Source organism: Ostrea edulis, chromosome 1, assembly GCF_947568905.1.
Source record: "Ostrea edulis chromosome 1, xbOstEdul1.1, whole genome shotgun sequence".
NCBI classification, from domain to species: Eukaryota; Metazoa; Mollusca; class Bivalvia; order Ostreida; family Ostreidae; genus Ostrea; species Ostrea edulis.
The window spans coordinates 52,837,233-52,862,097 of NC_079164.1; the positions used below are offsets into that span (position 1 = coordinate 52,837,233).

Genomic DNA, 24,865 nt, shown 5'->3' on the forward strand with positions numbered 1-24,865 from the left:
TGTCAATTAGTAACTGACAAAAGGTAGTGAAATTATTCACTGCTTAGGACGGAGAAACAATTCATTAAAATAGCTTTGGGCAAATTAAAACTAGGCAAAATCATTTTCCATTGCTCAGAGTCAGTGATCATACAGCTCACTCCAAAAAAGGAACAGGGCATGAATAATGTTATAGCACTAAATATGGCGACTGGAGATGACAATAGTGTCTCAACCGATCAGACATTTGCTTGACCATGAAGGAAAATTTCCTCAATTAATTTAAAACATATCTCTTCCATCAAATGAAGAAAATTTGTGGCAAGTTTGGTAAAATGGGAATGCTCCTCTTGAATAGATGAAAATGTTTCCACTTAACACCTATGTTTGTATAACCTGTAATGACTTACAAACCTTCATCAGACATCATCCATGAGCTTAAATTGACCAAAATCTATTTAATTATGTAGATCCATAAACAATAATTAGTACTCCTGATAATCAGTAAATTATTATAAATTAGTTATAAACCATACAAGTCATTTAAGTCATATTTCAAGGGTATATTGATCCATTTCTGATCAAGGATCTTTATTTGCTCCAATTGTAAACAGAGATCTAAATTTAATTAGTAATGTTGAAGGGGTATGAGGTGAATTGATATTCCGTTTATAAATTATTCAGTGATGGCTCTGGTTAGAGACAGAATCATTCCACATTTTTAGAGATATTTACGCTCTCAGAAAGCTTTAATTAGATGAAGATTGGTACATGTCAAGGTCATATATGACGTTTCTGTCATTATTTTCATCTCCTCTGTATGAAAAGTTCTTGTATGATTTCTGAAATAGGTTTAAATTTTATAGTGTAGTAATATTATCCTACTTTGTATATCGGCCTGTTTAGTGTAGTAATATTACCATACTCCGCATATCGGCCAGGTTCGTTCACCTATCTAGTAATGCAAGGGTCCCCATTCAATTTCTGATTGATCCAAAGATTTTTTTCTATCCCTTCTTTGCTACAATAACTTACTAATGTCCATATATACAATCTAAGAGCTCAACTTCACATTTTTACATGTCACAACCAGGAACTATAAAAATCTGTTAATTCTAAAACAAACCTGGTAATATACCCTAATTCATTTGTTGAAACAAGATAGGATGCAAGTTAATTGTGCCAGAAATGTCTTGAAAAATTATACATCATAGAGAAATGTCACGAATATCCTTAACACTGGAAGCATTTCTCCTTAATTCCTGTTGGAAATCTTACTTGTGTGAACTTGGGCCGATTGTCAGGATTAGCATTCCAGCAGGTATGCATGAGCACCTTATACTGTGGCAACATCTCTACTGATGTCCCACTGGGTAAAGAATCAGGTCTTGTCCCCTGCCTCACAATCTCCATCACCTGGTGTAAAACAGGATACTCGGTCAATAGACAATTAAAATCACATGTACAACGACTTGATACTTAACTTATCTCACAATGAGGCTACTTATTTAGCAAACACATCACTTTTATCACAGTGAGGCTACTTACTTAACAAACACATTACTTATCTCACAGTGAGATTACTTACTAAAATTACTTATCTCACAGTGAGATTACTTACTAAACAAACACATTACTTATCTCACAGTGAGACTACTTACTTAACAAACACATTACTTATCTCACAGTGAGATTAGATTATTACTTAAGAAAACAACAAAATCTGACTTGTCACAAGACTACAAAACTAAGATTAAGTTTTTTATGTGTTTGTTTTATAATGCGGTAATGTGATTTTCAATCCACATCTGGATTTGTTGAATTCAAACATGGCATTCGTTTTCATTTCTTATTATGATAATGCAAAGTTGTTCATGGTAGACAACTAGTGCACACCTCTTGTTCTGTGATGTCTCCAAACGGGTCCTCATACACCGCCAGCTCCCACATACACATTCCAAACGAGTACACATCTGAGTAAATAGTATGGGGTGAGTCTGGGTTTGCTTCTAGAGCCTTGGGGTTTTGTATAACCTCCGGGGCTGTCCAACGAAGAGAGGAGGGACAGCCACTGAACTGTCCTTGACCTATAATATAAACATACTGAAAGTATCATTACTTTGATTTTGTCATAAAGCAATAGCTTTATAATCATTCATATATCAGTCATTGATTAATAATCCTATACTGTACTAGAACTGTAAACCAATGTTTATAATGCATGTGCAAAAAACATCTGTGAGCATCACTTCCCTTGTGAGCACTTGTTGCAAAAAACCAAATCATTTTGTTTTATGTAGAATGGGAATCACGAATAAAAGTAGACATAAATACACAATAGCTGAATTACAATTAGATATAAAAAGTAGACATAAATACACAATAGCTGAATTACAATTAGATATAAAAAGTAGACATAAATACACAATAGCTGAATTACAATTAGATATAAAAAGTAGACATAAATACACAATAGCTGAATTACAATTAGATATAAAAAGTAGACATAAATACACAATAGCTGAATTACAATTAGATATAAAAAGTAGACATAAATACACAATAGCTGAATTACAATTAGATATAAAAAGTAGACATAAATACACAATAGCTGAATTACAATTAGATATAAAAAGTAGACATAAATACACAATAGCTGAATTACAATTAGATATAAAAAGTAGACATAAATACACAATAGCTGAATTACAATTAGATATAAAAAGTAGACATAAATACACAATAGCTGAATTACAATTAGATATAAAAAGTAGACATAAATACACAATAGCTGAATTACAATTAGATATAAAAAGTAGACATAAATACACAATAGCTGAATTACTTCATGATTCCCTTCATGGTATTTATTTTCAGGAAACTATGAATGAAATTAAACTCCTGTTCATCCGCAGAACTGCCTCTGAAATTCACAGTATGAAGGATATATGTTGCAAGTTGGAAAGACACCAACAATAGGAGTAGGTAAACAACACATTCATGATAGAATGGCTATCATTACATCTTTTAGAGATATCAAAGGCAAAAACATCGGAATCGTAAATGTAAAATGAGGCCCATAGGCCACATCACTCACAAGAGCACCAAGAGGTCTGGAGTGAACAAATTCAGTCTAGGCTTCATGTCCGAGGTTGTTTGCATAGGAATTTAAAAATCTTGAAAACTCAAAATCTATTGAAAAGATATATAACAAATATTAAACTTGAACCCAGTGTAGCTCCACCCGGGCCCAAGGGACCATGACATGAAGAATCTAAAAGTACACTTACATGAAGAAGATAGCATATTTATTTGACAGTCTGACAGTAGTACTCTTAAGATTCTAAAGACTAAGATTTTTATAGATTGTTTCTATACTTAACCAACATCGAACTCCCTATTGTGATCCCAATCTGAACCCAGAAGTCATGGCAATATAAAATATAAAACTTCATCATTGCATGAGAATGCCTGCAATTGAATATGAAACAATCATTACACATGCGGTTTTTGAAAAGAAGATTTTCAAAGATTTTTCCAGAATTTTCCTATATATAACCAATGTTGAATCTTGAACATATTTCGGCCTCATCCTGGCCTTGGGGTCATGGCATTAACCTGATAGTACACAGCACAGAAATGCTTGCATGCTACTTTGTCAATTTGTACCCTTGTGGCTATTGAGAAGATTTTCTAAAGGGTTCCTACATATAATGAATGTTAAACTTTGAATTGCTATTAAGGTTCTGACTCAACCGTGGAGGTTAAGGTACAAACAAACGCAAATTTTCAGTATATTAGCAATATTTCTCACCAGTTTCAGCTTTTCTGGGTTTTTTTATTCTTGAGAAAATTTTTAAAACACCCCCATCCCATTTTATAAATTTTTCAATTGACTCTTCATTTGAACAAACTTGAAGCCCTTTCACCCAAGGATTGCTTTGAGGCAATTTTAGTTGAAATTGGCCAAAAGCTTCTTGAAAATAATTAACAAGAGTACCACAAACGGTACATGATATGCCCGTGAAAAGCTAATATAGGGCGTTTTTCTTACACCATGATTTGCAGATCTCAGCTTCAGGTAGTATCAGCAATCATCAGAGTGTGACATACTTTTATTGCATCGTAAAAACAAGACGAATTATGTACTCTCCATGTAATATTTTCATTTGGCATAAGACGTATGTGTACCAAGTTTGATGGTCCTTGCCCCCGTTGAATCGGTCTGTATCCTGCTACTACGACCTTGATCTTTGACCTTAAGAAACAATAGGCATCCTCCACTTGACATAAAGTGCATGTGTACTAAGTTTGACAGGCCTAGCCCCAACAGTTCGGTTTGTATACTGCCTACAAAGTTTTCCTATTAAGTGATACTATGACCTTAACCTTTGACCTTGAAAAAAAATAGGCATCTTCCTCTCATTATGGTGATCAAATATACCAACTTGCAATATCTTGGAACTTACGGTTCAGTTTGTATCCTGCCTACATGGTCTTCCTACTATGATACTGCAACCATGACCTTTGACCTCTAACCTTGAAACACATTTGGCATCTTCCTGTCATCATGGTGATCAAATGTACCAAGTTGCAATATCCTGGAGCTTACGGTTCGGTTTGTGTCCTGCCTACAAGGTTTTCCTACTAAGTAATACTACAACTTTGACCTTTGACTTCTGACCTTGAAAAACAATAGGCATCTTCCTCTCATCATGGTGATCAAATATACTATGTTATAATATTCTGGAGCTTATGGTTTGGTTTGTATCTTGCCCACAAGGTCTGGAGAGACAAACGGACGGACAGCGACATACCATAATATGTCCCGTCTTTGACAGGCGTATAAAAATGGGAGGAAAAGTTTACAGTTTAAAAATGATAGATGGACGACAAATTATGATCAGAATAACTCTCATGATCGTTCAGCTCAGGTGAGTTAAAAAAAATTATAAAATGAAAATTGAACTTACAACAACACTGTTCTTGATCACAAAGCATTCTAAGTGGCTGTATCAATTTTATAAGGCCAAAGTCAGCCACCTAAAAAAATCAAGATTATTTGAGAATGTCAAGTGGAAATGCAGGTCTGTAAATGATTTTGGCCATGGAAGTCAAATGTTAGATCTGCCATGCGTGCAGCAAGCCAGTTACCTGGAAGGGAGCCCACTGCTGTGGAAGATGCACCTAATCCTGCACGTTAAATCAAAATGCCGATGATGATGATAAAATGATAAAACAAAAGGCCAATGCACCACATGCTCTCCTGAGTCAAGTTAACTTCACAGAAGAATAGAATTCTAAACTTTGATCAAAAATGGTTACATGAAATGAATTCCACATCAATATAAATATAAGTTCATTATAGAGCAATCACCTTATTTCTACAGGGTCAAAATTTCACAGATTGACTATGTGATGTTTAAGAAACATTTCATGAATGAATTAATTGTTATTTTGTTAAGTCGGCCAGAGTCGAACAGTTTCAGCCTCATGATTTGTGCGATTGTGCAGAACCATAGTGTGAGTGCATGTACGTTTAACTTCATGTAATTGTTTAAACTGCAGTTCTAGTATTCATAAGAATGCATATTGATATTATGCATATTTTCTTCCTATAGTTGTCGAATTGTTGACATGACCCATTCTCCACGTGGTGTGTGGATTTGTATATTGCATTGCTTGTAATTAATGAACATAATATTCGACAACATATTGTCAGTACGATATGATCTTTATTGCTTTTGTTATTTTGGTTGAATTAAATATCATTTTATGTGATGTAAAGAATGCAATGTCATAATGCACTGGTGGATTAAAAAAAGTATGGAAAGCAGTTAAGCATATTACATTACATTATTGCATAAAGTTTTGGAAAACTATGGAGTCACATAATTGTCATTTTTAATATTTTTCATTATCTAGTCATTGATTATGTTTAGGATGTGTTTCATTGATTCATCTTAAATTTATTGTGCTGTTTTTGCCTCTTGTAGCTTTTGACTAATAAATAATGGAAAGACTGTTTCTTGAATAAGTTCCATAACAGACTATTTTGTCCTTGGGAACAAATTTTCATGATTTAGTACGCAGACATGAAACCTATATAATTGATTTTATTGCATTTTCTTACTTACAGATGTTTATTTCCAGGTAATTAATGCTCAGCGTAAATTGTTATTATTGTTCAGTGTATTTCTTATGTTCTGTGCCAAGAAATAATTACTACACAAGTGTGCGACAGGCTTGTAGTCATTGATCAAGGTTTGGCACATGTCCGTTAGGAATTTATTTCCTGAACTTAGTTGGCTTATGTATGTGATTGCAAGTATACCCCACAACTAGTCTTGTAAAATTTTCATTTCCACATTAACTTTACCTTGACAACATCATGGTTACTAATGAAAATATTGGCACATCGTAGATCTCGATGAAGAATGGGTGGTTTGAATGAATGTAGATATGCCATTCCATCAGCTGCTTGCATACACTGTCAATAAATCACGAGTTCATCAAATTATCTCTCTATTATCTGAAGAGAATGTTGTACAAACAAAAAGCTTAAAAAACAGATCCACAATCCTGTATAAAACCTATTTTTCACGAAATTTGATTTTCACTATGGGCAAAATCTATCCATAAAATATAAATAAACAGACATATCAAATCCTGTATGAAAATGAATTTAGACAAGAAACTGAAAACATACTGAAGATTCCTTTTTTTATATAGCTGCAGAAATGTAGCTCTCTGAGAAAATATTGGGACGGATCGGATCTAAGCAAACCTACATACATGTACATTTACATCTTATATTTACAGGTTTCACACAAGCCATGGCACAAGTAGCACTTGAACTCACGACCTCCCGGTTTTGAAGCAAATGCTCTACCACTGATCTGCTGTGGCCAGTGTATAATTATGTATAATAATGATTCTTAAAACATGTAACCATTCATCCTGTGACAAATAGAAACAATTTTTCTTGAACAGAATAATATCATTACAAAATTCAGTTTGGAAGCATCCATCCTCTCTGTCACCAGTGATAGGGCGTGTACAAAGTCTGAGCAGGTTTTGATATATTCAAAGACAGATCAGTTTTCATAAGGGAATCAAAGTTCACAATAAACTCTATCAAAACACAACTACACTGTAGTTTATGAACGATCTGATCATCTCTCATATATTTGTCAAAGGTATGCTTAAAAATTGATAACTACTTACTATTTTAACTCTCTGAGGCCAAGTGAGGGATTCTGATCTATTGTCTATGTAATACTTGACACTCTGTCCATCCACATACTCTGATATAATATAAGGAAATCGGTTCTCTGTGCAGATGCCCATCATAGACACTATGTAACGATGTCTCTGGCGACTACAGGGATAGACAAAATATATTACACAAAAATTATTCATTCACATCAACTCTGAATAAATCTCATTTCAATTGTATTGTGAGATTTTTCTATTTTTCAACAAGAGGCCCATGGGTCACATCGCTCACCTGAGAAGCAGTTCCTAGCAATAAACAAGCTTGAACAAAGCTATCATAATACCAGCACTTGGTTCAGAAAAAGCTTTTCAAAGGTAACAACTGAAAATTCATGGATTATCAAACTTAATTATTAACTTGACTACAAATTCATTAATAATCATATGCCCTTGTAGATGGGCATGACCTTTCATATCAACAAATTTCCTCTATGGATGCTTGGTGACAATTAGTTTGGTTCCCTCAGCATGTAAAACTTTGATACCTTATTGTGGCCCCACCCTAACCCCAGGGGTCATGGTTTTTATAAACTTGAATCTTCACTATGTCAGGAAGCTTGCAGGTAAATTTCAGCTTTTCTGGCCAAGTGGATTTTGAAAAAAAAGATTTTTAAATGACCCCACCCTATTTTTGTGAAAATCTCTTTGAAATGGGCAATTATTGGCCCATCATTAGAATAAACCCTTCATCTAAGAATGATTTGTATCAAGTTTGATTGAAATTGGCAAGGTGGTTCTGGAGAAGAAGATTTTCCTAGTATACACTGTATATCAGCATGTAAAACTTTGATCCCCTAATGTGGCCCCAAACTACCTCCAGGTGCATTGATCTAATCAACTTTGAATTTACTCTATACCAGGAAACTTTCACTTAAATCTCCATTCTTCTGGCCCAGTGGTTCTTGTGAAGAAGATTTTTAAAGATTTTCCCTATATATATTCACATGTAAAACTTTGATCCCCTAAAAATCTTTATATCTTCACATGTATAACTCTGATCCCCTATTGTGGCCCCAACACATCCCCAGGGTTATGATTTTAACAAACTTGAATCTCCACTATGTCAGGAAGCTTTCATTTAAATTTCAGATTTTCTGGCCCAGTTGTTTTTTGAGAAGATTTTTAATTGAGCCCACCCTATTTTTGTATTTTAGTGATTATCTCCCCTTTGAAAGGGGCATGACCCTTCATATGAACGAACTTGAATCCCCTTCAACCAAGGATACGTTGTGCCAAGTTTGGTTGAAATTGGCCAAGTGGTTCTGGAGATTAAAATGTCAAAAGTTTGCAACAATGACAATTCAATAACGCCAACGACGGACAACGGAAAATTTTGATCAGAAAAACTCACTTGAGCCGGACAACGGAAAGTTTTGATCAGAAAAACTCACTTGAGCTAATAAAATGATTTGCACAGTAACTTAGGTGACCTATAGCATGGTCAGCATCTGTCGTCGTGCACCATCCATTTTGCATTAATATTTGAAAGAACCAGAGCCACAAAGTACTAAAATTGGCCCTTTCGCCAAAATAAATGAGACTTTTGCAGTTAATGCTCTAGGATTTATAGGTTATAGAACAATTTATTTTACAACTATATCTTTTCTAGTTTTCGTTTTACAGTCGTTTAAACTTTGTGTTGTTTTTCAACAGAAAAGCTATATAACGTCATGATATTGACGTTATGAGAATCACAGTGTAATACACAAAAAATGGACGCATAGGTTAATATATATATTTTGGGCTTATTCTGGTTGTAAATCACAATTGTTAAAATACTAGGAACTTGAATATTTTCTATCACGATGTTTAAATTTGTGATATATCCCCCCCTCCCCACTACATAACACTTTACAATTTTTTCCCGCTGTATTGGACATAATTGAAAAATCGTGATCAAAAATTAAAATTCCTTGCAGTGAAAAGACCACAGCAAATAGTATTGTTTTACCGTCTATCTCAAAGACGAGTTTATATTTTCAAGTTGCATATATCTATTCGTATCAATTTCCATTAAAATTGATATTAATTGACGATAATAAAAAAAAAGGGAAACAACTGCATAATTTTGGTTAAACTTGAGTAATTATAGTAACTAATTAGAAAAATGGATTTTTTGAACATCCACCTCGTAAACTAAATGTTTTAAAATAAAACACGGTGGACCTTTAAAATTGTAGGCACCTCTGAAGTCTTGATTTTCTGAGCGAGGTAGACCTTTAAGTCCACGGAGGATCTAAGTGCATACATGTATCTGACATCTGTGTCTCCTTTGTGCCACCGTGCTTAATAGTTACCCTTCCAATTCTTTTAAAATTTGGTATGAAGTATCTTTGGGGCAAGGGGGACACAAAATGTAAATTTCAAGATTCCTGCACCCACAAGCTTAGGGTTTGGGAAAAAACTGCCATAAATTCACCAATTTTCAAAAACCTTCTCTACAATCACATGTCTGTAAGAAAAACCAAATGCATAGTCATGTAAAGCAGATCAAGGCCTCTACCAAAATTGCAGATTCCGTGATCCCCGGGGTAGAGGTTCTGACTCCAAGGCAGGGCCAAACTTGGCATATTCATAGTGTTTACCGGTATATGTATTGACATTTTTAACGCTATTGATACTAAATTGAATCTAAATGGGTATTTCGAAGGAGCAAGTGGCCCTTTACTAAACTTTTACATTTTATGATCCCAGGTGTAGGGGCTTTGGTATCAGGATGGGGCCAAAATGGTCATACAGGTGACTCTCGATGGCTCGAACTTCGATCTCTCGAAGTTCTCGATCTCTCAAAGTGAAATTGGGTCCTGTAAAACACATTTCATTGTTTTTCACTCTCGATCTCTCGAAGTGGTGGTAGCGTATACCCACCGTTACCTAAGTGTGTAATAATTTCCGCTTGGGCCTTACCTGGATTTTGTCGAATGCCGAAGGGGTAATTAGGTGTTTAGTTGAAACATCGCCCATGCTTCTTTGTGGAGGTGACACACTTGAGTATATAACTGGCTAATTGGTCTGTTTACACCTAGCACTGGGGCTTTGTGTCGTGATGATTAAAAGTATATATATTCAGACTATAAATAAAATCTATGATTTGTTTTGACGTGACAACGAGAGAGTAAGTTTTATACATAATTTAGAGATCTACAGACAGTTAAATTTCTCGACTCTGTTCTTTGTGTAAAGTTACTCTAACATCGTTTTACTCATTCGTTAGAATTTTTGCTTTGGGTAAAGCGATATAGCATTGTGCTCTGTTTAGTTTGCGATAGTAAAGCGTCATCGGAACTTGGTTTTATATGCCTATGTAAGCATGATTAAAGAACAAATAAATACATAATTTTTGAAATGTTTTTATCAATGCAAAATAAGGTTTTTTATTTTTATATCTGACGAATATGAAGGAAAACATGTCAAAACGATATCATATCATCTTGTTGGTATACATTTCCAGTTACTGTAAAATCTGAACCATACCAGCGGACCTTCAATTTCCGAATTTCGATCTCTCGAAGTCTCGAAGTTTTATTAAGGTTCCTTGAACTTCAAGTTATCGAGAGTCACCTGTAGTAAATAAATGTCTTATCAATTAAAAGATTTCTTCTTTAATTTTGATGATACTAGATGTATGTAAAAACTAAATGCATATTAAGGAAAAGCAGAAAGGGTTGCTTGTGAATTTCACAAACCCAGGGCTCTGATTCTTGGGCAGGTCCAAAACAGTCATATAGTTTTTTAGAATATAACATATATTATGTAAAGTCTGCCTTCAGTATGAGGATTTTTTAGGCCATTTCTGTTTTATGAACACATTTATACTGCTACTGATCGAAAATTTAGCTTACATATGCAGAACAGGAAAATTATTAAGATCTCGTAGTTGTTGACTATAGTGATACTTTTAACTATTAATACTCAGGTGACCGATAATGCCTGTGGGCCTCTTGTTCATGATATTGCGAATTTAAAACTTATGCAATAAAAATGATTCATTGGGGAATTTCGGATTGAAATGAAATTATACAGAATGAAGTTAATCAGTCAATATGACCACTAATTTCAGTCATTCTTTAATGCTTGTAGTATAACTTTTTCATCTATGACCAGTTGTAATAAATTTGACCTCTAAACAGCTAGGTGTATGACCCATAGAATAAGAAGCAACCTGTATCAGTTATTTTTTTCATGAAGTCTTATGGACTTTCGTAAACTATTCCCACCATGTATATCAGATTTTATTCATGGTTATGAAGGTATGAATAATGCTGTTAAGAGTAAAATCTGAGAGCAGTCAGAAAAAATCTGGCAACCCCTGAATCTGCAGAACAGGCTGATTAGTAATTGTAACAGATATCAATTATGATTTTCAATTAGTCAGTTGTTGATCACTAAGAAATATACATCATTTGTTAAAAACAAGAGGCCCATGGGCCACATTGCTCACCTGAGCCACTTTGGCCCTGCCATTGTTCAAGGTCACAAGGTCAAACACCTAAGAATAACAAAGTCATAAAGAATCTATATACAAACTACGAAAGCCCTACCTTAAAGACTTCAGGAAATATTAAATAATTCAGTTTTTTTTAAAGTAGGTTAAACTCCAAGGTCAAAAGATCAAATGCCATTGTGTCACAAGGTTTTGCCATAAAGAATCTGTATACAAAATAAGAAAGCCCTAACTAAAATAGTTCAGGAAACTTTATAGCTTACAAAGTAATGTTTTCTTAAAAGTAGGTCAAACTCTTGAGTTCTAAGTCACAAGGTCCAAGGACATGATATGAAAGTTCAGGAGATACTGAATAGGTCAGATTTTTATTAAAAGAAGGTCAAACTTCCAGGTCAAGATCACAAGATCACATACCATTGGATCATATGAATGGTCTTGCAGTAAAGATCCCCTATTGTGGCCCACTATCATAGTTACCAACCTCCAACATGCAAAAAGAGGGCAAAAAATCTGGTCATAATGCGTAACGGCATTTTACATGATTTTGCGTTTGGCTTGTGTTGTTAGATTATATTTAGATCCAGACCTAATAGGCAAGTGCGAGTTACACAATGGACTTCGTGCTGTCCTCAATCAATAATTTTTTTTTATCCATGTAAAGTAGTTTTTCCAGATTTGTTGGTAGGTACATAAGTATCGTTTCCTTTTTGCTGGCATGTCTGCTGACCCTGATAAGGTTCTCTTTATGGTAAAAGCCATTTTACATAATGACTTCAATCCCCGATTTGTCAAAACAACACGCAGATAATTGTTAACACCTGCTTTGATAACTCATCTGTAACGTACATGACCATCGGCATTGTTTACGTAGATCCAATCTTGTGTTGCAAACTGGAAATTACACACGCGAACCAAACCCGGAAATTCGGTGAAAGGTATGACCCACCAGGTCATAAAAAATAATCTGATTACAGGTCAAAAAATCAGGTGTAACCCGACAAAATCGGGTTAGTTGGCAACTATGCACTATATCAGGGGGCTTTCATAAAAACGTAAAAAAAAATTTACCCAGTGGTTCTTGAGAAGAAGATTTTCCCTATATATTTGCATGTAAAACCTTCATCCCCTATTGTGGCCCCACCCTACCCCTGGAGGTCATGATTTGAACAAACTTGAATCTGCACTATGTCAGAAAGCTATCATATGTAAATTTCCACATTTCTTTTCTGGTTTGAATAAGGCCTCTTTGCAAGCACTATATGAAACATGCTCAAATTTGGGGATACACACATTCTCTCTCGGATTTACTGTGTGGGTGGGGATGGCCACGCCCCCTAGATGATGGGGTCTCAAAGTTCAATAAGGACAATTAAATTCTACTTTCTTGAAATGAACCAAAAAATTAATTATCAAAATATGAAAGCTATCATGGCATCTGTTAACATGAAGGGGACAAGTAGCTGAAAATCATCCCATGATAAGAACGTGGTTTACCCGAGTAACCGCTAAAATACCATGTTAGCTTTTTCCCACAGCAGGAATGCCATAAATGATGATTCTGGGTTGCCTGTACTGTATAAAAAGGGTTTGGGGTAATAAGGCTTATTCATAAAACTGCTTTCCTTTTCAAAATTTCTGAAAGCTCAGAGATATATGTAACTAAGATTAGCAACTTTCCCTAGTCTCGTATTATCTTGTTGCCAGTGGTATGCTGGAATATATGATCACGCCAAGCAAGAAATATCACCAGACCATCAAATACCACAGCAGTTCATAGTAACCATTGGTGTGTGACATCATAATATTGTCAATTTCTGGCCATTTTTATGTGATCATATACATCCATAGAAATTAGGATTTCCTTTACAAAATTTCCATATACTGTGGTATCATCATTGTTCGTGGGGGATTGATGTTCGTGGATTTTGTGGGTTACTCTTACCCACAAATTCATGTATCCTCGAACATTTTTTTAAACCAAGTAGAGTTATCTCTCCTAGTGACATAGTATCACTTACCCAAGAAATTACGTCCCCACGTACCAGCAAAATTTTGCTTACCCACAAACATTGGCCACCACGAATTAAAATGATTCCACAGTACCTACTCTTAGCAAACTAATCATACACGTTCAGGCAACTATGAGCACTGTGGAATATAGAGGTGAATTGTATCTGGCCACGCAGTACCAGTTCGTTTTGCAAAATATTTTCTTTTCATTGTAGTAACTAGTGTTAAATCTAAAGCAAATTAGCATGGCACTGCACCATGCCCTTTTTGGCTGGCGCCATGACATTTTCAATTGCACCATGTCCTTTTTTCTCTCTAATTGTTTTTTAAATATTTGTTTATATACACAATTGTTCTTTAATTCACAAGGTTAATTGAAAACTTTAAAATCAAGGCAGCAGGTATTAACTTTTATGAGGCTAAATGGTTATTCTATTACTATCATAGTATGATACCATGAAAGGGGCCTGAAATTGTCTCGCCGTGACGAAAAGTGCCCTTTTTAACATATGATATGTGTGCCCTCTCTAGATCCTAGATTTAACACTAAGTAACCCTTCACCTTAGTCCCCATACTTCCTCTTTCATCCAGTTTAATGTTTCCTGACTGATCTGGTTCTCATGGACATTTAAAGTAATTCTGGTCACTGCCACCTTCAGTCCGCAATATTCCCCGACATTGGTGTCACTATAGATCCCTCCTCCAAGTCTGAAAACAGTCAAGTATACATCACAACATAGACCGTGGCATCATACATTTATCGTCTTGTCACGGCAAATGATGTAATATAATATTTCATTAAATACATTAGACCTAATGCAGCACACAACATGTGATAACCTATGCAAGTTTGTTATCTGAGATCAAGGAAATGAGACTTTGCAAGATATCTGCCATTTTTGATGAGGGACTTCTGGGATTTTAACAAAATACGTCAGTGGCCGAGTGGTTAGGCCGTCAGACTCTCGACCGAAAGGTCGTGGGTTCGAGTCCTGGCCGCGGCAGGGCTGACGTTGTGTCCTTGGGAAAGGCACTTTACATGAATTTCCTCACTCCACCCAAGTGTAAAAGGGGTACCTGGCTATAGACAGTGAAAGATATTGTTAGAATGTTAGTGCTCTAGCGCTTGTAATGGTAGCTTGCACTGTATGCTTCCTAGGAGGCTGAGAAAGTTCTAGATTGATATAAGGTCTGCCGGGGTAATAATGTACATTACATTTGTAAAGCAACTTTGAGCGTACATAGTGTATGAAAAGGGTGCTATATAAATATGGTATTATTATTATTATACAAATGAGCATGCAGTTTTAGCTCAGACTTTTTTGGGCACTTTAAGTCATTATATCTCACAGTACGAGCCAGCACTTTGTACTGGCTCACAATTATTATTGCCTTGTTTCAAAGGCCATCTCAAGATGCCAACTACTGTTCATTGGTACATGTACAGACAACTGGTCTCTGAGACAATATGGAACTAACACAAGCAAGGCACATCCAAAATACAGATCCGATTAATTCGATAGCCCCTGCCTGCTATCCATTGATTTGATAGCTCCTGCCTGTTATCCATTGATCTGATAGCCCCTGGCTACTATCCATTAATTTGGTAGCCCCTCAGTGTAGAATCATTTATTTTCATGGGCTCAAGTTTCATGACTTAAGAAAAATAGCACATTATTTGGGACTTCATTTCCTATAGTTGGTTCTATATAGCAGTTATCTTCCATCTGTTGGTATGTGTGTATATAAAAACAGTGTAATAAAAATTGTAATGATAGCCATTTTCTCATGAATGCACTAAAGTTGTGAACAATGGACGTATGACTCTTGATAAATATAGTACATCTTTTTATTAATGGCTGGGAATTCCAACAGAAATGAAAGCAGAATGTAAATAATGAAAATTAAATTTCAGTTTTGAAAATACATGAGGGTACAAACTGTGACACTTCACGTAGGCATACTTTATGAAGTGCATTAGCCCTTCCTGAAGAGCATGCTGGTGTGAAGCGTCATAGTTCATACCATCATCAGTTTTCAAAAATGAAATTCACTTTTTAAATATTCCTACAGAAAAGTTACCGATTTTGAAGTGTATCAAAAATTAATTTATAATGCAAGTTTGCTGATCGAGTACCTCTGAGACAGCTGTAAGGATTCTTTAGAGATGAGACAGTTTTCAAGAACTGGAATGCTCATCTTTTTACTCTTGGACCTGTCATTCTCTGGCTCATAGTCTCTGTAAGCAGACGGCCGTGGCTCAGATGTTGCAGCTGATTGAGGACGAGGTCCACCATTCCCAGAATCTTGTAGGAAATCATTACTTCCCATGGCAATCACATGACTTGGTACAGGGGCAGCTGTGGCTTGAACACCTTAGATGAAACAAGAAGTATAATTTATTCCATCATTTGTGCTATGATTACTATCTCTTGATTTACAGCATATTATTTGTACTTATAACTTGCAGGTACACATAATGATGGGAATCAAACAGTGTTTCATTATTGATGGTTGGTTCTTTCTATCCAACTGATTACATTGATTATAACAGGAATAACAACATTTTCTCTAAAAATTGGAAATAGGTTGCATCATCACATGAAATATTTCTTAATAGGTTGCATAATCACAATTGAAACATTTACAAAATTAGTGGCCCCGCTCTGATGCATGTGCCAGGAAGGGCCAAAGCATAACATGGAACCACCCCATGTCTTATACCGAGTGAAGCTCGGATGGGCCCGCGAAACAAGGCTCTAAAGGTAACACGTATATAAAAGGAAAAAGTCAAAATCAGCAAAAGAACAAGAAATGTTTGTAAACCATATATGCCCCCCATGATACAAAATTGAAAAGGGTTAAACACATGAATGATTTAATTGATAAGTGCCAAAACAATCGAAGATATTGAGTGGACAATATCTTCGGAACCTATGTCCAGAGTGGATTGACCCTTGGCTTTTGACCATGTGACCAAAAAATCAATAGGTCTCAACTACTCCTTATGATGTACCAGTATACCAAGTTTGGTGTCAATCAAACAAATGATTCTTAAAATATAGGAGACAACATATTACTATGTCCAGTTTGACCCTTAACCTTTGACCATGTGAACCAAAAATTAGTAGGAGTCATCCACTCCTTATGATGTACCAGTGTACAAAGCAAAGAGTTCTCAAAATATTGAGCAGACAATATCTTCCTATGTTCAATTTGACCCTTGAGCTTTGACCATGTGACCTTAAAATCAATAGGGGTCATCTACTTCTTAAAATGTACCAGTGAACCAAGTTTGATGTCTGTTGAGCAAAGAGTTCTCAAGATATTGAGCAGACAGTATATTCCTATGTCCAGTCTGAACCTTGACTTTTGACCATGTGACCTCAAATTTAATATGGGTCATCTTCTCCTGAAGATGTACCAGTGTACCAAGTTTGATGTCTGTCAAGAAAAGGGTTTTCAAGATATTAAGCAAAAAGTCTATTCTTATGTCCAGTTTGACCCTTGACCTTTGACCACAAGACCTCAAAAATCAATAGGAGTCATCTTCTTTTGAAGATGTACCAGTGTAATAAGTTTGATGTCTGTCAAGCAAAGGGTTCTCAAGATATTGAGTGGACAGAATATTCCTATGTCCAGTTTGACCCTTGACCATGTGACCTAAAAATTAATAGGGGTCATCTTCTCCTGAAGATGTACCAGTGTACCAAGTTTCATGTCTGTCAAGCAAAGGGTTCTCAAGATATTGAGTGGACAGTGTCTTCCTATATCCATAGTGCATTGACCCTTGATCTTTTGACCTGCAAAAGAATAGGGGTCCTCCTCTACTCATAACCAACCCACATATGAAATACCATTAGAATCAAGTGAATGGTTCTCAAGATATTGAGCGGACATGTGGTCTATCGACTGACCGACTAACCGACAAGTACAAAGCAATATGCCGGCCGCTATTCTTTGAAGAGGGGCATAATAAAAAAGGAGGAAAACCTGATAATTCACACTATTTTTTTAAGTCCAAGTGTCATAATTCAGCAACCCCCCCCCCCCCCTTTTTCGATTTTGGGGTTTGGGCAGAACTGCTAATCTTGCTAACAAAGAATTTTCATACAGATATGACAACAACTTTTTTCTTCATTTGCTCCACACATCTCAACTTTGAAAAATGACACCAAGTGGCTGGACTCACTATATCTAATAGTAGCATATACTTGTTTAATGAAACAGTTGCCCAAGTTAATGCAGAAAATGTGATCTCGTTAAGTATGCTATAAATATTAAAAAGCAGGGTGAAATCAGAGATGAAATAATAGTTCTGATATCCCGAATTAAAATAGATTATTTTATCATTATGTGTTAACAGACAGTACCTGTTGTTATATGTTATGATGCACTTATATCAAGTGATACTTTTAAAAGATGGAGCATTTGGCTCATTGTCGGATACCCACAGCTGATTCCATCTTCTACACTATAATTGGCTGTATCAGCATATCATGAATTATTTTCACATTCATAGACTTCAGTGTGAAAAGGGCAAAATTCAAATCATAAAGCAAATCTCTAGAATAGTGTAATGGCTAAGCAGTTGATTTTATAGTAGCTGCCACCAGTTGTCTTCTTTGACATTAATCCAAAATATTTGAAAAAAGACTCTGATTTAAAGTTCACAAATTTATTGAGTTAATTATAGCTTTGATGAAGTTTGTTACAATCATATAATACTCAGAAATATTTCTGGGACTCTCATGTAACAATATCAAACAATTCTGATAATACATGTATACAAATACAACAGAGCTAAGGAGATTTAACCTGGAGCCAATTCTATCAATTAATATTAAGTTATATTCTGACCCAACGAATGAAAGGTAAAGATAACGAACCAATATAAATTATCATTGGAATAAGAAAATAATAACCAACAACCCCCCCCCCCCCCCCCCCCCCCCCCCCCCCCCCAGATTAATTTGTTGAATATGTATTTCTATGAATATTCTGAATCTTACACTTATTATCAAAATGTGACTTTACACCTGGCAGTAATCCTGAACACAGAATACTGGGAATGATTCTTAACCTAACCTAATTAATTAAATAATGTTAATATCTCCAGATCAGCCTTTTCAGGCATCACTGGGAACATCCTATCTGAATAGTAAATTGGTTATCTCCCCAAATCTTGTCTGGTTCTGACTTATATACCTTTTCTCGAGTCCAGGGCAACAGATGGGACAACCCAACCTGGGACGGGTCAACACTAAACATTCCCTGAACAATACCATCCCCATCAAATCAACCCCAGCTAAGCATTTTAAGGAACTAGAATGTTTATCTTTAACTAAAATAACTTATAATTCAGTTGATTAATCCAATTATAATAAAGATTCAACACTTTAAAATTACATTAGAGGTACCCTTTTCATGACAAAAAGCTGTCTGCTACATCGACAACTTTGACCCAAAGGTCAGGGTCAAATAAAAATAAAAATAAACGCAGCCCTACCTCGGACTTTTATAAACAAATATGGCACCAAGCATGAACGTGCTTGATCAATCACATTCTAAAATGGATGTTTACATAAATTATACCTGGATTAACACCACACCACTGAAGTAATCAGTGTAAGCATGCAATAGTCATATTAATGACTTGTGGTTTTAAAGGCAAACCTTTGATTATAACAATGAATAACACCGGTAACATCAAGTGTTTAAAAAAAAATAGCACATACACACATTGAACATCGAGTCGAAGTTGTTTATGTCGCAGACTCTAATGTAAGTGTTGAATCTTTATTGTAAATGGATTAATCAACTGAATTGTAAGTAATTTTAGTTAAAGATAAACACTATCGTTCCATAGAATGCTTAGCTGAGGTTGATTTGATGGGGATGGTATTGTTCAGGGAATGTTTAGTGTTGACCCAGGCCATCTGTATGTGCGTTGCCCCATCCCCGGTTGGGTTGTTCCATCTGTTGCCCCAGACTTAAGAAAAAGAAAAAGAGCCCCAACTTGGACTTTCATAAACAAATATGGCACCTAGCATGAACATGCTTGATAAATCACATTCTAATTTTAAAATAGTTATTTACACAATTTATACCTGGATTAACACCATGCCACTGAAGTAATAAGTGTAAGTAGGCAATATTCATTTCAAAATGACTCATGGTTTTAAAGAACATCTTTGAGTACCTTTGAGTATAACACTAGTAACATCGAGTGTAAAAAAAAAAATCCAAGAGGCCCATGGGCCACATCAATCACCTGAGTCACCTTGGCTCATATCTGAAGATTTTTCCTATATATTCGCATGTAAAACTTTGATCCTAATTGTAGCCCCAACCTACTCCCGGGGAACATGATTTTTATAAACTTGAATCTGCACTAAGTCAGGAAGCTTTCATGTAAACATAAACTTTTTTGGTCCAGTGATTTTTCAGAAGATTTTTAATGATTTTCCCTATATATTTGTATGTAAAATTTTGACCCCCTACTTTGGCCCCATCTTACCCTTGGGGACCATGATATTTACAAACTTGAATCTGCACTGTCAGAAAGCTTTTATGTAAATGTCAAGTTCTTTGGCCCAATGGTTCTTGAGAAGAGGATTTTTAAAGATTTGTTCTATATATTTCTATTTAAAACTTTGATTCCCTATTGTAGCCCCAACCTATCCATGGAGGCCATGATTTGAACAAATTTGAAATATTTCTGCACTATGTCAGGAAGCTTTTATGTAAATCTCAGCTCTTCTGGCTCAGTGGTTCTTGAGAAGGAAGATTTTTAAAGATTTTCCCTGTATATTTCTATGTAAAACTTTGATCCCCTATTGTGGCCCCAACCTACCCCCGGGGGCCATGATTTGAACAAACTTGAATCTGCACTATGTCAGAAAGCTTTCATGTAAATGTCAGCTCTTCTGGCCCATTGTTTCATGAGAAGATTTTTAAAAAATTTCTCTATTTATTCCCATGTAAAACTTTGATCCCCTATTGTGACCCCAACCTACTCCCGGGGGCCATGATTTGAACAAACTCAAATTTGCACTTTGTCAGGAAGCTTTCATGTAAATCTTGGCTCTTCTGCCTCATTGGTTCTTGAGAAGATTTTTAAAGATTTTCCCTATATATTTGTATGTAAAACTTTGATCCCCTATTGTGGCCCCAACCTAACCCTGGGGGCCATGATTTGTACAAACTTGAATCTGCACTTTGTCAGGAAGCTTTTATGTAACTCTCAGCTCTTCTGGCTCAGTGGTTCTTGAGAAGACGATTTTTAAAGATTTTCCCTATATAATGCTATGTAAAACTTTGACCCCTTTTGTGGCCCCAACCTACCCCCAGGGGCTATGATTTGAACAATTTTGAATCTACACTATGTCAGTAAGCTTTCATGTAAATGTCAGCTCCTCTGGCCTAGTGGTTCTTATTTAAAGAATTTTTTTAAATGACTCTACCCTATTTTTGCATATATGTGATTATCTCCCCTTTGAAGGCATGACCCTTCATTTAAACAAATTTGAAAGCCCTTCACCCAAGGATACTTTTGACCAAGTTTGGTTGAAATTGACCCAGTGGTTCTGGAGAAGAAGATGAAAATGTGAAAAGTTTACAACAACGACGACATCAACAGACAACGGACAAATTTTGATCAGAAAAGCTCACTTGAGCCTTTGACTCAGGTGAGCTAAAAAATGGAATGTTAGTTATGAAGAAGAAGTTGAAAATATTTAATTGTTAACACATTTATTCACTGACCACTTTGACCCTACCTTGATACCAATACCTCTACCCCTGGGGTCATCAAAATTTTTTTTTACAGATGTGCAGTTGTAGAGATGATTTTTGAAAATTTGTCAATTTTGGCACTTTTTGCCTCACCCCTAAGGCCTCAGGAGTGCAGTGAGATTTACAATTTATGCCCCCTTGTCCTAAATATACTTCATACGAAATTTGAACAGAACAGGAATGGATACAGTTATCAAGAAAAAGTTAGTTGATTCTTGAGAAGATTTTTAGAGGGCCCTACAATATTTTTGCCTTTCCTTGATAATTTCCTCTTTGAAGGGGCATGGCTCTTCATGAACCCCTTTCACCCAAGGAAGATTTGTACAAACTTTGTTTGAAATAGGTCCAGTGGTTCTAGAGAAGATGATGAAAATGTGAAAAGTTTACACACACACAAATGATTAGACGACAGACAAAATGTGATCAGAAAAGTGCACTTGAGCTTTCTGCTAAGGTCAGCTAATAAAGAAATATGAAGAATATTGGAATCCAGAATAGCTTTGTTATATTCATAAATTCGCTGTATCTGTGTTCATAATAAATTAGCTTTATTGTACTCAATAAAATTTCAGTGATAAAATCCACTATAGTGATATTGAATTACTACATCAACACTGTTGTGTAATACTTGTACTTGATTGACACCTGTGACCTAGATTGTTCTGGACCTTCAATGTTTGTTGATGTTCATCACTTCAGTAGAAAGATGACATAACACTAGTACTGATTACATAACTTTGTCTTTCATGAATGCTCCGCGTGGAGACTTCATTTTTATTATAAATACACTGTGAATTCTATGATGTTAAGCTCTGGTAGACAAGCACTTTAAGAATTGGCGATTAAACACATTTTAGGATATATCTGAGAACTACAGGAATTTGAATGGAATTAACAGCCGACTAAAAAATGTGACAGTTTTGTGTGAAAATCGCAATTTAAACGTGCGATGGACATAATTTTGTACACCTATCAAAAGTTAGTATTTTGTTATTGCTATTATTTTCTTTCATTAATTGTAAATAAATAGTGTTAATTGTTTAATTGGCTTTGTCATTAAATTCTGCTGCATTACTGAAGGTAAATTCTGACCCGATAATAGAATAAGATGGAGGCAATGGTATGCTGCTGTTTGTGACATACCTGGGAGTTTGTAATAGAACTGGAGGTTGGAGCGTTTTTTGTAACATGTGATTCCTACACACCCTGCGAGCACCAAGATTCCGAGATTCACTCCTAGGATAAGCAGAATTTTATTGCTGCTGCTTTTCTTGTTGATCCCTGAGTCAGTTCTCCCATCATCAAGTTCCACTATAACAAAGTAAAGTGCACTGCTAAAGTAAATGATGCCCACACCTGCTACTACATGTACTGGTGTGTCTATGTTTGCATGCTTGAAGCCACAAGTTGTGATGCTGCAATTCCAAAATAAAAACACCAGTGACCTAATTTTGGATCATGACACGCCCCCACCCCCAAGATGCATCAACTAACTAAGTTTAATTGTCCTAAGCTTCGCAGTGGCAAAGAAATAATAATCCGGACATGATTTGAGTATATATAGTCATAAAATTCAAGGAGCCAAAGTGACCTAGAATTGGTTCGTTACACACCTTCCTCTCAAGATGCACCAACTGATCAAGTTTGATGGTCCAGGGCCTCAGTGTGAAAGATATGATCCAGACTCAATTTGAGTATGTATAGCCATCAAATATCAAATTCCAGGAGGCCACAGTGCCCTATATTTGGGTTTAATGACACACCTTCCCCCAAGATACATCAGCTGACCAGGTTTGATAGTCCTAGGCCTCACAGTATGATCCAGACATGATTTGTATAAGTATAACCATAAATTCCAAAATGACACCACAGTGACCTACTTTTAACTCGTGACATACCTTTTCCTCAAGATACATCAACTCAACATAAAATATTTTAGGCCACATTGTGATCCCTACCTAACTCCGAGGGATCACAACATCAATGACACTGAATTCACAAAACAAAGAGATGCTTCAACATCAATATGACTAACGTGATCTTGCTGTTCTGGATTAGACCAAGGTCACAAGGTCATAGTTCATTGTATGATATGAATGACCTTGCCATAAGAAATCCATATACAAAACATGAAAGCTCTATTTCAAATAGTTCAGGAGATGTTGAATGGGTCAGATTTTTATCACAAGAAGGTAAAACTTCCAGGTCAAGGTCACAAGACCAGACACCATTACATCAAATGAAAGGTCTTGCCATAAAGAATTTATATACAAAATATGAAAGCCCTAGTTTATATAGTTCAAGTGATATTTCCAAAGATTTTATCTATATAAAATTATATGTATATACATGTATATATATTTGGTTGAGTTGATTTCGGCGTTCTAATTTTTCTTTATTATATATATATATATTTATTATATACCCATCAATGTATCGTTCTCTGATACTGTGGATTTCACAGCGTGTGATCCGGTTTTCCGGATCACCACATTGTGGTTTTTTGATTCCGTATCAGTATCCTCTGATACTGATGCCGTCACAATGACGTCACAATGCTTCGCGTCTCGTGTGATCTGATGATCCGCGCCTGTCAACTCGACGTGATCCGACTCTTCGGATCAAGTTACTGTAGCAATAATATATATATATCAGCATACAAAACTTTGATCCCCAATTGTGGTCCCACCCTACGTCCAGGGACTATAATTCAAACAAACAATTCAAATAAACTACTCTATGTCAGGAAGCTTTCATGTAAATTTCCCCTTTTCTGACCCAATGGTTCTTAAGAAGAAGACTTATAATAACAATTTTATCTGAATGTAAAACTATGATCTCCTATTGTGGCTTCACCCTAACCCCAGAGGCCATGGATCTAGATTCTACTCTATATCAGGAAGCTTTCATATAAATTTCAACTTTTCTAACCTAGTGGTTCTTGAGAAGATTTTCAAAGATTTTCCCTATATATTTGCATGTAAAACTTTGATTCCCTATGTAAATTTCAACTTTTTTGGTCCAATGGTTCTTGAGAAGATTTTTAAATGACTCAATGCTATTTTTGAATTTTCGTGATGATCTCCCCTTTAGATGGGGGCATGGCCCTTTAATTGAGCAAGCTTGAATCCCCTTCACCCAAGGATGATTTGTACAGTTTGAGTAAAATTGGTCCAGTGGTTCTGGAGAAGAAAATGAAAAATTAATGTGAAAAGCTTACAAACAAATGGATAGACAACAGGAAAGCTTATACCATAATAAGGTCCACCAAAAGATGGGCATGAAATAAATCGCAGTGTCCATATTTATTGGTACTTCATATACTAGTAATCCAGTTCCATATCTTTTGAGTTCAG

The 24,865-nt window shown here is 35.7% G+C and overlaps 1 protein-coding gene across 1 annotated transcript in view; it reads right to left on the minus strand.

Moving 5' to 3' along the window:
- Positions 1-24,865, minus strand: part of LOC125650237 (fibroblast growth factor receptor 1-like) — a 46,514-nt gene that overhangs the window by 7,864 nt on the left and 13,785 nt on the right. The window contains exons 6-13 of the mRNA XM_048878364.2: positions 22,653-22,820; positions 15,850-16,087; positions 14,274-14,420; positions 7,207-7,360; positions 6,359-6,469; positions 4,953-5,022; positions 1,876-2,066; positions 1,258-1,395 (exon numbers count right to left, since the gene is read on the minus strand). Of these exons, the coding sequence (XP_048734321.2) occupies positions 1,258-1,395; positions 1,876-2,066; positions 4,953-5,022; positions 6,359-6,469; positions 7,207-7,360; positions 14,274-14,420; positions 15,850-16,087; positions 22,653-22,820 (1,217 nt within the window). The remainder of the gene's footprint in view (positions 1-1,257; positions 1,396-1,875; positions 2,067-4,952; positions 5,023-6,358; positions 6,470-7,206; positions 7,361-14,273; positions 14,421-15,849; positions 16,088-22,652; positions 22,821-24,865) is intronic.